This window comes from Blennius ocellaris (genome assembly GCF_963422515.1).
Source record: "Blennius ocellaris genome assembly, chromosome: 4".
Taxonomy (NCBI): domain Eukaryota; kingdom Metazoa; phylum Chordata; class Actinopteri; order Blenniiformes; family Blenniidae; genus Blennius; species Blennius ocellaris.
The window spans coordinates 17,807,280-17,823,524 of record NC_137653.1 but is presented as its reverse complement, the minus strand read 5'-3'; the positions used below and the strand labels follow the sequence as shown (position 1 = coordinate 17,823,524).

The window sequence follows — 16,245 nt, the reverse complement described above, 5'->3', positions numbered from 1 at the left end:
CCTCGGCCGCTCGCCGCTCGCCCCTCACAGCTGGCGGCGCGCGCCCGTCCCACTCCTCACCACGCGCGACAGCCAATGGGAGTCCGCCTCAGCATCCGGGCCCCGCCCCCTCGGAGCAATCACCAGGGTTACGAAAACAAACTAATGGGCGAAAGGAAAGGAAGCTCCCTGGCCCCGGACCGGCTTCACCTCTTGGCAACGCGTTTGTGTGCTTTAGCAACCGACACGCACACCTGTCAGTATTTAGGAAGGGGTCTCAGTAAAACTGCAGAATGGACGTCACCTGAGGGAAGTGCTGCAAACTGCTCCCCTTAGTTGTGTCCGGAGGCAGCCTGTAAAGACAGAGGGGGGCGGAAAATACTCTTAAAGTATCCAATACGTATAAAGGAGGGTTTATGAAATATAAGAAGGGCTGGACTTTAGGAGGGATTTACAAGTAGTGCTGGTATGGTGGAGTTCGCGATTACATTTCGTAAAGGTGATTACTAAAAATGTAATTAACTCCTCGGTAATTGTAAAAGACAAATTCATCTTTCTTTCTTGTTAGTGCTGTGTGAATGAGGCAGTGAACAGGAGTTCAGCAAAAAGTAGCTAAACAACTGCATCTTCAGCTTCCTTATTCTTGATGCACAACAAACATATAGGTGATAAGATAACCGAAACATCAGTTTTTGTCACTGTTTAGCTAATTCTAATTCCTCTTCATGGTATTTACTGGATATGGGGCCATCCCTCCATTTCACTCTGCATACTTTAGCAAACCGTTCAAGATCCTGCACCCCTCTTACGATATCATTATGTAGATTATATGATTATACAACTGTGTTATGAATGTGATACACATAACTAAATCATACTCTATTCAAAAAGCTTTTGAGAAAACTCCCAAGTGATCCTGCTTACTCCACACCTTCTATTTGACATGCAAATTCCTTTCATGGAAAGTAATTTAGACATTTGATTTCAGCTAATTGGTGCTGATTTCGCAGAGATTCTACGTTTCACTTTCAATTTGTTCTGTGCAGACAAATATTTTGAAAAGGGCTGTGAAATAATGGTTCACTTCAAAATGATTTGTTAAGAGAATAAGTCCTCCACTGAAACGTTGTGGTTTTCTGGTACTCGTGTGTCTCATGTGCAGTGCAGAAGGACGCCACCATGTGGAGAGATAATGTTGCAAATACAACCGCTGGAAATAAATTTAAGTGAAGAGAGAAGATGAAAGATAAATTACTCAATGAATGCAGCAGGATGATACAATTATGTTACTCCTGTCGCACTGGACTGAGATGGACAACAAGCATTTTTTTTCTATTTTATTGATTTATTTATTCAGACTGTGTCTATGTTTGATCAGTTTTAATTTCCAGGTCTAGTTCATGAGTACGGATGGAGGGGTTTGTGATTGTGTGTCTCAGTGTTTGCCTTCAGTGTTTGCACTGATAAAACATAAAGGTATACGTTTGGTTTTTGCTCAAGCAAAGATGCCCTGCAACCTCAAAATGTACGAAAGGATGATTGTAAATGGATGAATCAATGGGGATAGGATCAAGTCAGTACTGAACAGGTTCCCATGGCCTCACTTTTCTAAATCAATAAACTTAATATACATCTAATGTGTCCCTCTTCCAAGTGAATTCCTACTAAATACAACACTCGCCTCTGGCTTGTTATTTGTGCAGCTGGGTGGTTTAAATCAGCCAAAAGGAAACAAGCACAATATTAAATCTTGTCCATTTATTTAGGAATGCACAAAATATAGCAGTCAACATACACTCTGGGTATACATATTGGTTTTCTTATTCTTTAGAAATATTTGCAACAAAATTTTAAATGTTCTTCATGAAGTAAAAAATATACATATAATGTTTTATAACAATAGATTTACATTATAAAGCACCTTCCATTTAACACGGACACAACCACGACAGGACACACTGAAACCCAGTTCATGTTACTGTGGCATTTGGCAATTGATTGTGCTGAAGTGAAAGAAGGGTTCTATATAAAAGCCAGTCCTTTAATATACATCTGAGAGCAAAAGCATTGGTTTCCTCTGGAAAATATTAATGCTCGCAGAGGAGAAATAACTACTTGACAAGCATCTGCCGCCTGAAACACAGTGCTTATTGCTCCATCACTGCAGGTAACACTCAAAAAGTGCAAGACCAATATACTTTTGTTGAATGTTCTGCTCATATAGAAATATACTATAGACAGTACACTTTGGCAACAGATTAGCAAAAGACTGCATAATGAATAGGAGTAAACTTTTGATTTTTTTTGTTACAAAACAGACAAAATGAAGGCACAAGCAACATTTAGGCTTACAGATCACTCATTCAAAAATATTGACTTGGCAGCTGGTGACTTTTTCACGCTCCTTCAGTAAAGCTGGATGGCACATGGTTTACTTTAACAGCATTAGGGTTAGCGTTTGTAATTCTGCATTTGTGCATCATCTCCCAGTGCTGTTCAAGTTGTACAAAAACTGTTACGTGACTGCATTTCCAATACGCATCTCAACAATCCTTTAAGATTGATGTGGGCGAGACTGTACATTTCATCAAACTTTGCAAAAAACACATTGCTGAGGATGAACTCTAAAAATCAAATCTGGCCTTAAATGCTATCACGGATGATAGGAAATGATGATCATTCAGTAAACTGAATAAGCTCAGTTTATGCACACAATGATTCAAAAATAAAATCTGCAAACTGTTCAAATCATATCCTTTCAATTCCTGCACATAAACAGTATTCTCCCATAGATACCTTAAAATTACTTTCATCTTTTTAATGCACATGCACCAAATGTGGACTGATGTAAAAAAAAAAAAAGGTTGAATCTTCAAGTAGTAATATGATAATCTACTGTAAATTTAAAAATTAGTAAGCCATTGTGCTTCTTATTCAAATATTGATAACCTGATTAACATGATAAATAATTTGTGTTATTTAAATTTTCCCGCTAAAAGAAGCAACAGTGCAATCATTCCGTTTTTGATACATATTCTTTTTTTTTTTTTTTATGATACTTTCTGCTGAGGAGGCTGAAATGATGCGAGAGTCTAGTGTTTCTCTGAGAAAAGTCTCGGGCTGCAGGGAGCACACGTGTTACGGTGTAATTAAGGGCTAGCGAGTCTGAAATGATGTGCTTCTCATTCTGTTCCCAGTTTGGCAATCAGCTCGTCACAAATCTTCGTGAGTTCTTCAATCTCCTGATTCTGTAAGAGAGGGAGCGGAAACAAGAGGTAAAGCTTACATTCACTGATCAAAATATAACTACCGGTACACACACACGCACGCACGCACGCACGCACGCACGCACACACACACACACACACACACACACACACACACACACACACACACACACACACGCACACACACACACACACACACACACACACACAAAGAGAAGTTGTGCAAAGTAGTTTTTCACAAGATATTACTTTTCCAACTCGATGTTGGTGTTAATAAAAGACACATTGCCCTCAAGTTGTGAGTTGGCAATTGTCCATCAGTGCAATAAAGTTAAATTTGCACATGCCGAGGGTCTTTATTCAAAGGTTGGCTGATCTTTGTGAAATGTTCACATAAAACTGACTTCATTATTTTAGAAGAAAAACAAGCGTCAACTACACCACCTTCAGGCGAATGTGGGCAAAGTCAGTTGCTTCCAAGAATACAGGATTTCTGGAGCCTTTGTCATGCATATGTTTTAGCACATTCCTCATTAAGGTATTGTTTGAGCTTGTTGACTATCGTTTTCTGCAGCTGATCTCTCGCAACATGCAATGCTACCACATGCTGTTCTCGCGCTCAATGTTGCATTATAACCTCGACTCTCACTGAAAGACTAAAACTCGACTTTTTCTCTTTTACTGTGTTCTGTCTAAAAAAGAAAAGAAAAAGAAAATGAAGATAATAAAATTCCAAATCACACACACAAAAAAAAGATTCATTTCCTTTTTGGTGAAATGCAACAGCATACAACATGTTTTGTGGAAATATTGGTAACCTCAGAAAACAGAGGAATCCTACCGGTACTCTTAAAGTTGGCAAGAAACATAAAACAAATAAGTTGATGTGATTTTTCTTTTCCATTATAATCCTCAAATCCCAGAGTTTATCGAGCTGTAAGACATTAATGCTGAATCAGGTCCTTAAGACTAAATGTTTGCTACATAGTTAATCCACAAACCAACTTTTAAGGCAAAGCCTTCCTACCCTTAGTGCAGAGGCGGATCAATTCTAATCCTGTTTGCAGTCGTCCTACCTTTTGAAGGACAGCTCTTTCAAGTGAGTCCACCTTCATCTGTTCCTTCCTCAGGCTTGCGTTGAGTGCGACACTCTCTCCGTTTGCCTTGGCACGTACCTGGGCAATCTCTTCATTAGCTCTGGCAGAGAAAAAGATGTAGCGTAAGAGAAAGTCAGGACAAGTGATTATCTCCAACTTTGAAATGGAAATGATGGATTTTATCCGTCTAATGCTACAATCCTGGAATTATATAACCAGCAGAGAAATCCTCTTACTTGTCTAGCTTCTCCTCAGCATGGACTTTGAGGGTTTGATATCGCTGCTCCTCTTGCTTGATCCGCATCAAATAGTCTTGTGCACACTTCTTTAAGACCTCCTCATTCTGGAAAGATGTAGGGGAAGCATTTTAAGCGATTTGGCTAATATTTGGGCATGGCCTACAAATCCTCTCACGAGGCTCGTACTGACCTTCTTAAAGCCTTCCAGGACTCCCTTCATGTTCTCATATCGCCTGAAGAGATCAGCGAAGGAACGCTCCACTGAGTTGAGGTCAGCAATGGCCTGATCCCTCTCCATGGTCAGCTGTCTGACTGACTTGCTGCAGGACAGTGTCTTCTGCTGCTGCTCATCCTCTGTTGATAAACAACAACAACAACAAAAAGTGGTTAGAAACTGCTGTCATATACAATGCCGAAATAGCAAAGTCAAACGACTAGATTTGAAACGGCGACGTTGGGAAAGACGACTAACATCAAGGAGGATCAAAGAATCTAAAGACAACAATAATATGTTCAAAATGGGGGCCATCGACCTTTTTAAGAAAACTTACAAAACAAAAGCAAAATATATAGATAAATATATACATTCTAAATAACCACAAGAGGGCAGCAACTTACCAATCATCTGTGCAACTGTTTTTTCATACTCAGCAACAATTTTCCTGTTGACATAAGAATAGAAACAAGCGTTTTGACAACTCTTTTTGACATTACTAATTGAATTGATCTTCATTTGTCGCATGATGCTCCAAGAGAAGTCCAAAAGAATGCTTCTTACCTCATTTCCATAACCTCTGTTCTGCTCTCCTCGAATTTCCTCTTCCATTCATTGACCTCAATCTCCTTTGAGATGATCTGTTTGGGTAGAAGGGCATGCAACATTTTTTTTGTTGTAATTAACAGCTGTGTTTAGAGCCGATTAGGTAACTATGCTACAAGTTTAATTTTTTTTAATCGTGAATGTAATCGACATACCTCTTCTCTGATCAGGGTCAACACTGCAGCCTTGTCCATCTCACTCAGTGGGACTCCGTCCTGCATCAGAACAGCTGTGTTGAGGACCTCACTGCTGCTCATCTTTATTGTTTCAATCATGGATATCTCACTCTAATGAAAAGAAAAAAAACCCCCAGCACAAATTCACATTTTTGTTGTATTCGCTGCTCTTTTTTTTTTCCAGACATGTGCACAAGTTACATGATGAATACGCATAGAGAGAACAAAACTCTCACGCGTTGATTTTAATAATCAAACATTTGCTTAAAACCTATGTGCAAACTCTAGTTTGTCTTTGCTAAATACATTGTGAACAAAATAAGTCCACTTACAATATCATCTTTCAGAGGGAGGGCGTCCTTCTCCCCCAGGTCATCTGCAGTCTTCATCTCTGGATCTTTGCAGAGAAAAAGAAGAAGTCATTCAATATCTAAGTCATTCAATATCTAATTAAAACAGAATTTCCATTAAAAACATAAGTACAGCTTGTCCAGTTTTCATTAAATTCTCTTTTTTTTTGTTTGCCATGAAAAGATAGTTTGAGAGCTGCGCCGGTGACAGAGAGCAGCCCTGATGCTCAACTGTGGGGTGTATTGGTTCCCCTGTGTTGTATTTATAACAGAGTTTTCCAGGTCAGAATTGTGCTGAGCACGCATGCTCCATTTTTCGTCGCGAGGTCTGACAAAAAAATCTTGTGGCGTTTCCAATGCTCTCAATGAAAGCTGCTGGGTAAATTATGAAACTGCATCATCATCATCAACGTTCAAATTAATCCTCCCAATAAAGCCGGCTCTTATTTAGCCAGGTTTAAACCTCTCAGGCTACAACATGATCTGATGTCTTTCTACTGAAGCTGATTGCAAGGAAATTAAAGTATTAAGAAATTGTTCTGAAGACTGCATCTGCTCAAACTTACCGTCGATAGCTGAAATATCGCAGATTGTCTGTTTTTTTAATGGTGCTTTATCATATTCCGTTTCTTCTTTTGCCTCCTGGCTGTCTGGTGCCTGGCCCATCATGCAAGTCGAGGCCAGCTTCTCCTCATCCGTGGCGTGATTAACTCGCTGAGTGATATCTGGGATCTGAGCGTCCTCATCCTAGGCAGAGGGGAGAAAAGTGTGGCAAAGATCATGATAAGATTGAGTTCATAAAAGATATATAAAGATGTTTATTACTAATTACTAAAAACATTGTTAACTTAGGAGAATAACAGACAGAAAAGAGTCTCCAGGAAGGTTCTGCATGATGACAAGAAGCCTGAGCATTTCAGAATTTGATCACATTGCTGCCTATCTACTACAGTTTATATTTTACCTTTTACAACTGAACTGGAATATAGATGTTAAACACAACATTTCAGGTTTTCATAATTTATGTGAGCTATTGAAGTACTTTTAAAGTCTCCAATTATAATCATGAACCAGTTGTGCAGAGCTGCAGGGCCTGCTGATGCTCCGGTCAGCTTGAAAATGTGCATGGGTACGTTCGTAAAGGTGAGGCCAAGAGCTTTGACAACTGCTGAATAATGAACACTGCTGTGTCACTGCAGTAAGACACACACACACACACACACACACACACACACACACACACACACACACACACACACACACACACACACACACACACACACACACACACACACACACACACACACACACACACACACACACCACACACACACACACACACACACACACACACACACACACACACTCGCTCTCAAATTACCTGATTACACACGTCCAGAACCAAGGGCTGGCTCTCATCGTATTTCTGTACTTTGCAGGTATTCCTACAAAACAAACATAAAAATAACACAAAAGTTAAAATGAAGAAAATGAAATACAAGGAAATTTTACAACCACCAAACTGCAAGTCGTACTGCATCTTGCGGCATAGATACACAGTGCAATGGCATCGAGTCTCCAGGGAAATGATAAGATGGAACAAATTGCAGTGCTCATTGTGTTAAAAGGATGGCATTCTTAGATGCAGCCAAAGGGAGGAAGATTCCCCACATACTGCATGAGAACTCAATTCGGACACAGCACATGCCACATTGAAAGCTAAATGTGAAGCGAGCGTGCACAAAAGAAAGAGAGCATTGATAGTGAGATTACTTACAACAGAAAACAGAGAAACTTGGCTTGATCAGATTTCCTGAGGCCGAAAGTAGTGGAGGAAAGCAGAGGAATTGGGGATTGCATAACAGACAGGATGGAGTGTACATAGTGATGAATGAAGAGATTTTGATAGTAGAACATAGAACACAGACAGGAGACAAAGAAAAGCGAGTGAGTGACTGAAAGTGTTCAGCTCAGCATGTTAGATACTCAAAAGATAAGCCCATCAGAGCAGCTATAAGCCCTTTAGCAGCCTATAAATAGCCTTTTGGGGTATTGGACTAATGATCAGTATGCAGTGTGCCTTGTCTGTGTTCAAAGTCCTATTTGAACACAGACAAGGTGTAAGTTCTTAGACACTCAGCCAGAGGATTAACAAACTCAGTGGAAAAGACCTTCACCTAAAAATGACATAATTTAGGATGTAACAATTTGAATCAGATTTGTTTATGGGTGATAATGAAGCAATAACACTGTTATTTGCAGTAGACTTACGTTGTAGTTGTCTCTTTGCTTTTCTTGGTAATCTGCCTCACTTTCTTCTCCACAGAGGGCTGCTTTGCTGTCAGTTTGCCTTCATCTTTCAACGTTTTCTCCGGTTTCGGTTTGCCTTCATCTTTTAAGGTTTTCTCTGGTTTCGGTTTGTCTTCAGCTTTCAAGGTTTTTGCTGGTTGAGGGTTGCTGCTTGATGATTCCTCTGTGCTCAGGGATTTTGAAGATTTAAAAGGGTCGACGGAATCATCAAAATTGTCCGGGTCAAAGTTGTATGAGCTCTTAGGGAGCTTCGGAGAGTCGTCCATCTTATTGTTGCTACCAAATGGATTAAAATTTGGGTCGTCCCACTGATTGGGATCAAAGTTATAGGTTCCTGTCTTAGGAATTGGAACATCATCCAAGTTCAGAGGTGCAGATGAGTCTGAAACTGGCAACGTGGCTTCAGATTCTGCAGCAGGTTCTTGGACTTGTTCTGATGTAGACTGAGGAGCTGGTTCTTGTCGAGAATCTGTTTCCTGTGCTGTGATGGGTTCTGGTGCAGGTTTGCAGGAGGCCTCTGAACCTTTGGGCTTCTGTTTCCTTGCAGAGAGTTTGCTATTTGTCTTTTTGCCTCCTAACTTCCTTGGGGGAGGCTTGCTAACTGCTCCCTCATCCAGATCAAATTCTAGCTTCACAGGCTTCACCTCTGATGACGACTCTGTTATTTCAGAGTCTGCTTGTGCGGCTGAGCTGGTCTCACAAGTAGGCAGTGAGCTGCCGAGTGGCTCTGGTCTGGGCACAGAACTTGAGACGAAGGGTGGGGGAGAGTTCTGGATTTTGGATCCACCGCTGGTGAATGGATCAAAGCTGTCATCCAGCTGGTCAAAGTCAAATTTGTATGCTCCTTTGGGAACAGGAAGATCTTGTTCCTCATTTGTTTGAGAAGGTTCACTCAACGAGTCTGTCATTTTCCGAGATGGAGAGGAGGATTTGCTCTTCTTGGCCTTTTGAGTTGGCTCTGCCTCTTTGGGGGAGCCAGTGCTGTGTTGTTCTGGTTCAGCAAAGGTTTTCTTCTCCTGAGGTTCAAGAGCTTTGAAGGCAACAGGTTCATTGTTCTGGATTGAGTCTGGTTCTGGGGTAGGAACAGGGTCTGGCTCAGGAGCCACATCTGGTACAGGATCTACCACTGGTCGGGTTGGTTCTTGAGGTGAGTCAGAAGAGAGAGCTACTTTAGCTTCTTGCATTAGCGAAGACGAGTCTGGAGGAGTCACCAAGCCCTCATTATCTGGATGGTGCTCTGTTTGCTCTTCTTCAATCGTCTGGGCATTTATTTCAAGTGGGCCATCTGTGGCGACTGCAGGCTCATCCTGGCCCATGGTGTACCCGAGTAAAATATCCTGAGCCCCGACAAGAGCTGTCACTCTCAGGTTCTCCTCCTGCTCCAAATCTGAAGATTAGAAAAAGAAGAAGAGAGAAACAAAAAGGTCTTCAACGTTTGGCTCTTTAGAGTCTAAAGACACCCCTGCTGTTGATGGTCTAAGGTTTAGACCATCAACAGCAGGGGTGTCCAACCTCGGTCCTCGAGGGTCCCTTTCCTACATGTTTTAAGTCTCTCCCAGGTGCAACACACCTGATTGCAATGAGGGGCTCCTTATTGGGCTTTTTCACAGCTTTGGTGATGACATCATCATTAGATTTAGGTATGCTGAAGCAGGGAGAGAACTAAAACATGCAGGACAGGGGCCCTCTGATCTACAGTGACACCGAATTATATGTAAATCAAATATTTTCCACCTCAAATTTAATTTCGTTGCATAGCGGACAATCTTAAATGAAATGTCGGCAGTGGTTTACTAGCATGATAGAAAAAACTAATTACAGCTTATTTTATGATTGTATTATTTTCAGTTTGGAAGTTCAATATTTCTTGTAGTTTCTGACATGAAAACGGTCTCTTTTGATCATAAGGTGTAGCAGACTATTGAACGCAACAAAAAAAGAGTTGTCAAATAGTTATTTAAAGTTACACACTCCTGCTGTCATCCATCTCCAATCACATCCACCATCAGATGTAGGTAATATCTGATTGGTCTGCTGAAAGCGAGTTAGCAGCCAACCAACTGCTCCAGTTGCGGCTGTTGCCATGGTGATATCTCATAGAGGGCTATGACATTTAGACGTCGTTGTTGATTTGAACACATGCATGCAGGAAGGGAAAGTGTGATTTATTTTGTGATGTGTGCTAAAGGCGAATAGGTGACTGCTGTTGTGCAATTATTAGCCTCCAGGGAACATTTTGACATATTTCAGTAACACAGTACCAGACGTACTCCTGTAATATTATGCTGCTAGGAGACAAGCACATCCTGCTGTGTCTCCATCTACTGCTATTCGCATCACCATGTCACTAGTGTGTCATTTTCAGACGCCTTCACTTCACCGTGTCCAGATAGAAATCTCCATATCCACATCCAAAAGTGAATTCCAGACCCCCCCATGTGGAACAAATGTTCTGCTAAAAGACCTTTGTGAACAGTATAGCCTCTGTCTACACGATCAGCTCTATGGAGTAGAAGATATTTACAAATTGGCATCATATACGGACTGAAGCTGTAGTATGGATAAAGAGGACCACAGTCAAAATCTGTACAAACACAGATGAAAGTCACAGGAGGGAAGGGATAGTAACCCCCCCCTTGGATAAACACATTATTACCCTCCTCCATTATTTTATTAAAATCATGCATTTGTAATGCTACAAAACTACAAGTCTCACACAGCCTCCAGATCTAGTGGACGATTCCCTCGAAAAGGGATTTGAATTGTGGTTTCTCTTTTAGATTTGCAGCAAATACTTTAGAGTCACTTCAGCAGACTTTTCAAACATCTGCAGTAAAGGATGTTTGTATTTCTAACAAAAGTAAACTCCCTCTCAGCTCCTTTGCAACGTACCTTTTTAGGAAATGTTGTTGGGGCTGTTTTACAGGCCAGTTTTATTCCTACCAAAACAAGCGGGAGCTTCATATTGATGTGTAAACATCTGAAATCCTCCTGAAAATTGAGGCCTTTGATGGGTTGAGCAATCAGATGTGCTTTGCTCAGCCACTCCCCTCATGCTGACCTCTGTCAGTGACCAGCACAAAGCTGAGGCAACTGAAGCTTTTGTTGAACCTGTCGAATTCCAGAGCAAAGGCCATTCCCACACTCTGCATGAACCTCCTCCTTTTAAGTGATACGAATGACAACGCCCGTGTTTCAGCCACGATCACAACCAAAGCCCTCACAAAATGAGTAATCCATCTGCATGCCAGCTCACATACTAAGCATGCAGAGCATGTTTCCCTGCTCCCCAGGTATCAGGTAACCCTGGCTGTAATAAAATGTCCTATTATGCCCTTAATGGCATATCTGCGTAATTATATAGAAAACCCTTTGTATGTGAAAGTCCTACTGAGAGCTAAAACGCGGTACATTTTCCCAAACTGTCAGACAACATATGTCTCCACTTAGGCATGGTGAACTTGATCTGCCAGCCACACTGGTCACATGTCGGTACACACGTAGACCATAATGCAGCGCAGGACGACTTATGCTTTTAACAAAAACCAACCATTTTAACATGTAAAGATTACAAATCAATCTTAGACACTCTTTCGTTGTTTCACGGCTATAAAGGTGAATACACTTGTGCTTTCTTCACATTCAGTCACATTCAGTAGAGCATCAAATGAGTCTTGTTTCCATGGGAACCTGAGGAGGAGCTACTAGTCTATGTTCTTAAACAGGCAGATCTTCATATTTGTTCAGAGGGGTGTTACAATGTTTACATCCTCAACAATGTGTCAGCTGTATCCCTGTATGTCTGTCTGTCTGTCTGTCTGTAACAGCAGTGAGCTTACCTGCTTTGTCTGCATCTATGTTGTTGTTCTCCAGCTCTCCCGGGATGGTCGGAGGGGCGCGGACAGGAGTAGCTGCTTCGGGAGTGTCGAAATTACCGTCTGAGTCAGAGCTGCAGTGAAAGAGACATGTGAAGATAAGAGCCTTTTGTAAACATTTCCAAACATGCGGCTGGAAGAGCAACAAACTACTTGTGTACATGAGAGGAGGCGATCATGGCTTAAATAGCATACACACAACAGAAAAAAACAGATCTGCTCCTCATTGTGCGACAACTTACAGTAAGTCATGGCACACTAGTGTGAGGCAGTATTTCCCCAACAGTTTTGGCCTGTGATTAGTAATGGAAAACGCTGTCTGCTGATGATTTTCATAATAAAAAAGAGATGTTTAGAGTTGCACTAAGAGATGTGTCCACATTTTAAATCAAAAAATGTAAAAAAGAAATCACTGAAATGTGTATTCCTTCTGTGTATCCCAATATATAAATGTCATATAGCAACACAGTATATCAAATTAGTATCTCAGGTTTTTTTCCGGGGTATTTTTTTCTGATGAATAAAAGCAAGAGGTGACACAAGCGCCATACTGCACTGATAAGAGTTTACTTTACCCCAAGCAGAACTTTGTACCTGAAAATTATTTTTGGTTAACAGCATCAGTCTGTCTTAAACACATTTTATTTGTATTTTCCATATTATGTATTGCATTCATTCATCTGTACGGGGAGTCTATTTTGCCTAGCACATTGGCAGTGTACTTTACTTTGTCTGTTTTTGTTTTGTGGTTCGACCACATTCAAATCGAGTTGATAGACGAGAGAAAGTCAGTTCTAGAAATGGTGAGAGATACATGGAGGAAGAGGAAGCATGTGCAGTCAGGCCTACTGTTTCCTGTTTTGTTGTATGAGACTACAACACACGAGGTGTAACTGATCAATACATCCACAGTCTTTACAATGTAGACTATCAATCTTGAGTCAATCATCATGCTACAGTTTACTATACTACTGATTCAGTTTAATTTAATCACACCAGGAAGCCATAACACAGTGGAGATCAATATCACTGTGAGCCTGATTAAATACCAACTGATCTGTTGAGACGGTCAATATTGATTTGGCATTGAATTACTTATCCAGGGTGCTGACACAGTGTTCAGAATTATCTCTGAATGCTTGTTGTGGTAACAAAGTTATCAGTATAGAAGAGAATGATGTATTGATGACTTAAGCGTGTGTCCATTTCTGTGAAAGTACCTGTCTGCTGCTACGTAGTGATTATTTAGTCTGTTTAGAAATGAGAATGTGTTGGCAAGGCTCAGAAAAACAACCGGTTCAAACACTGTGACTGTCTAAACCACAGCCACACCAAGAATGTGTCAGTGCTGCCGAGACAAAAGAAAAATATCAAGATAGATGAAGAAACAGATACGTTTTCTCGCACTTCCTTTCAGCTTATTTTATCTATTGTTTTGGATGAGGGATCCCTCATCCTGACATGTGGAGAACCTCCCCTCTCCTCGAATCCACACAATGTGAAATGCCCTGTGAAAGGTCTCAGGGCTCCAGCTCAACACTTGCCTGCAGCCTTGAGATCTGTCCTCCTCCTCCTCCTCTTCTTCTCCTTCTCTCCTTCCAAACAGCTCCCTCTCATCGCTGGCCTCCTGTCCCTCTTCATCCTCCTCTCCCTCTCCCCCTCGCACCGCCGTCCACGTCCATTTGGCCCATGACACAGGTGACAGCCAAGACATCCGCTCTTCTTCCTCGGGTTTCCTTCGACCGTCTGTGAGCTCGCCGTCAGCCTTGAGTTGGTCTTCCTTGATCCTTTTTTTTGCGTGTGATCTCCTCAGATTTCCACCCTGTCAACAGCTCTCACATCTCTCCACAGAGCTTCTTCCTTCACACGAGTTCCCAGCTCCCCATGAAAATGAGACTTTTCTTTTCCTCTCACTCCATCAAAATCCAAACAAGTTGAGCTTTTTTTCTTTTTTCCCCCCTTCCCAAAGCTTTCCAATTCTGTTTTTTCCAGTCACGCTCCCCTTTGCCTCAGTAGCAGAAGACCTCAGCTCTGATCAGCTGGTTTCTCAAATGCTGTGCTCAGTCTCTCCTCCTCTGAACCCCCTCCAACCTCTCTCCTCTCCTCCTCGGCCCGGTTCGACCGATGGAAGCTGTAGCAGGGGGAGGCAGGGAGCTCGAAGCTGTGTGTGAGTGCAGCTTCTCTTTAGTCCGTTGAGTGAGTTCCCCTGCGGTTGAAGAGTGGTACGTCCCTGTCAGAGTGATCCTCCACTCTGAAGCAGAAGGAGGGAGTCAGAAAACAAACACACAAGCGAGAGGAGGAGGTGGAGGTGGAGGAGGAGGAGGAGGAGGAGCTGAACTGTTGGGGCTCCACATTTTATAGTCCAGAGTGAGGTTAGGAATGTGGGGCTGGATCTTTAAGCCCTGTTGGCTCCCCCTCCCTTGGGCTGTTCAACAGTTTACTCTTTCTCCCATCCAGTGGCAGGCAGGTATGCATGACCAGGGGAACCAGTTCTGTGGGATAGCCCCAGGAGATCTACCTGGCTGCATTCAATTTGTCTGAGGGAACAGTTCAGACCACTTCAACGTCGCCATAATTCCATCATGCGAGAACAATACCATCAGAACATCATAACAAAATGCACAAGCAAATGTTGTATAGCGTCAGGGAAAAGTGGGTATGACATCACTTCAAATATGTGCTTAATTCCAACCTCCATAGTAAAGATGCTTTTGAGTGTAACACTGATCCTGACCTCAATGAAAGAAGCTTTACAAAGTGAAAAATATCTAAATTAAAAACAACTGTAACAACACAAACAGCCAGAATTGTTCAGCAAATGTTTGTTTTTTTACCCCCTCTACATTGCATATTTCAAATGTTTTTCTTTACTCAAGAAGGTGAATCAGTATTCGCAAAAGACTCACAAACCTTAAGTTAAAACTACAGCAGTTGATGTTGGAATGCAAATGCTTTATAGCATTTATGATTTTCTGCTCATAAGAACTTACGTTGACAAAAATAAATGTAAAAAATCTGAAAATTCACATATTTCGCAACTGTAATCAAAATGCAAAAACAGCAAATCAGAGAGACTCACAACTTTAAAGACATTTTCAAGGCATTGGAAGAATAATGGCTCATTCTAAAGGTTCACATTATAATGTGATAATTGTTAAAAGGCTTTTGAGATCCTGAAGCAATAAAAAGAACAATTATTATGTAGTTAGATGTCCCAATTTGAAATATCTGCTAAATCGACAATATGGTCATCATAACATTGACAGAAGTGGTTTGCACTTAATTGAATCTTTTTTTTTATTATTATTAATCTATATACATATAATACATTCACTTCCAGAAATGTCTTTCAATAAAAAGAATGAATAATTTCCCTTTTATTTATTTTCATTCTTTTTCTTTTCAGAAATTATATGGAAAAAAAAACAACCCAACATAATATGAAAAGGCCCCCGACCCCGAGTTTTTATTTCTACCTGTTGATGCTGAAACTATTTGCCACCCACCAAGGAAAGCCTGCCCCACACTGCCGTCTAATAAGACTCGTGTTCGTTTCAAAACTCAATGAGGCTTTATTTTTCTCTTCCTGTACTCTTTGTACTGTCTGCCACAATAACACCGCCTCTTTTTGTTTTCCTTGTGATGGAGCATGATAATGAAAACCTGTGTGTTTTGTGTGCTCCTGCAGCACTTGAGGGTTTGGCTTGGCTCTGCAGCACAAGCAACAAAAACTCCTCCCAAATTCCCATCGAGCAGGAGAGACACATGTGCCACAGTTCGACTCAGAGTTTTCCATTCGACCACAAAGGGTGGAGTTTGTTCTCTGCATGCATATTCACAAGATGTGGTGGACTCCATGGGCTGGAGGGAGGATGGAACTTATCGCTCTCTGGTAAAGGAGCTGAGAGAGTAACAGTAGTAGCATAGTTATCTGGTTGTGAAAGTCTATTTCTTGCGAAAGCATAATGTTATACAGATTTGATTTTATGTTATTGACTTTATATGATAGATAATAGGGATTCTGTTATATTATATCAACTTCAACACACAGAAATGCTCAAGTTAAAGGAATACAGGTACTAAAAGTGTTGTCTTGAGTGCGTGGCATTATATTCTATGTTTGAATAGTGAATAAAGGAGGCAGCAAATGGCAATGTGTGGTGGCCACCGAC

General features: G+C 41.2%; 1 protein-coding gene across 2 annotated transcripts; it reads right to left on the bottom strand.

Moving 5' to 3' along the window:
* Positions 1-1,717: 1,717 nt before the first annotated feature.
* Positions 1,718-14,295, bottom strand: tacc1 (transforming, acidic coiled-coil containing protein 1). 2 transcript variants are annotated; one of them, XM_080494486.1, is made up of 13 exons: positions 13,618-14,295; positions 12,038-12,147; positions 8,160-9,585; positions 7,270-7,333; positions 6,455-6,635; positions 5,871-5,935; positions 5,518-5,577; positions 5,321-5,397; positions 5,161-5,204; positions 4,733-4,896; positions 4,540-4,646; positions 4,283-4,403; positions 1,718-3,227 (listed from the first exon to the last, which is right to left on the bottom strand). In XM_080494486.1, the coding sequence occupies exons 1-13, from the start codon at positions 13,785-13,787 to the stop codon at positions 3,162-3,164; spliced, it is 2,655 nt and encodes an 884-aa protein (XP_080350612.1). In that variant the 5' UTR covers positions 13,788-14,295; the 3' UTR covers positions 1,718-3,161. The 2 variants fall into 2 exon arrangements, with proteins under 2 accessions (XP_080350612.1, XP_080350611.1); XM_080494485.1 differs by having other exon boundaries at positions 5,518-5,649; positions 13,618-14,294.
* Positions 14,296-16,245: the final 1,950 nt, after the last annotated feature.

Bases quoted from the DNA above. Each gene is read 5' to 3' on its own strand.
- tacc1 (XM_080494485.1), bottom strand. From the start codon at position 13,787: ATGTCTTGGCTGTCACCTGTGTCATGGGCCAAATGGACGTGGACGGCG. The intron at 4,897-5,160 runs GTAAGTTGCTGC...GTTTATCAACAG, and splicing joins AACAGTTGCACAGATGATTG to AGGATGAGCAGCAGCAGAAG. The intron at 4,647-4,732 runs GTCAGTACGAGC...ACATCTTTCCAG, and splicing joins TCCTGGAAGGCTTTAAGAAG to AATGAGGAGGTCTTAAAGAA.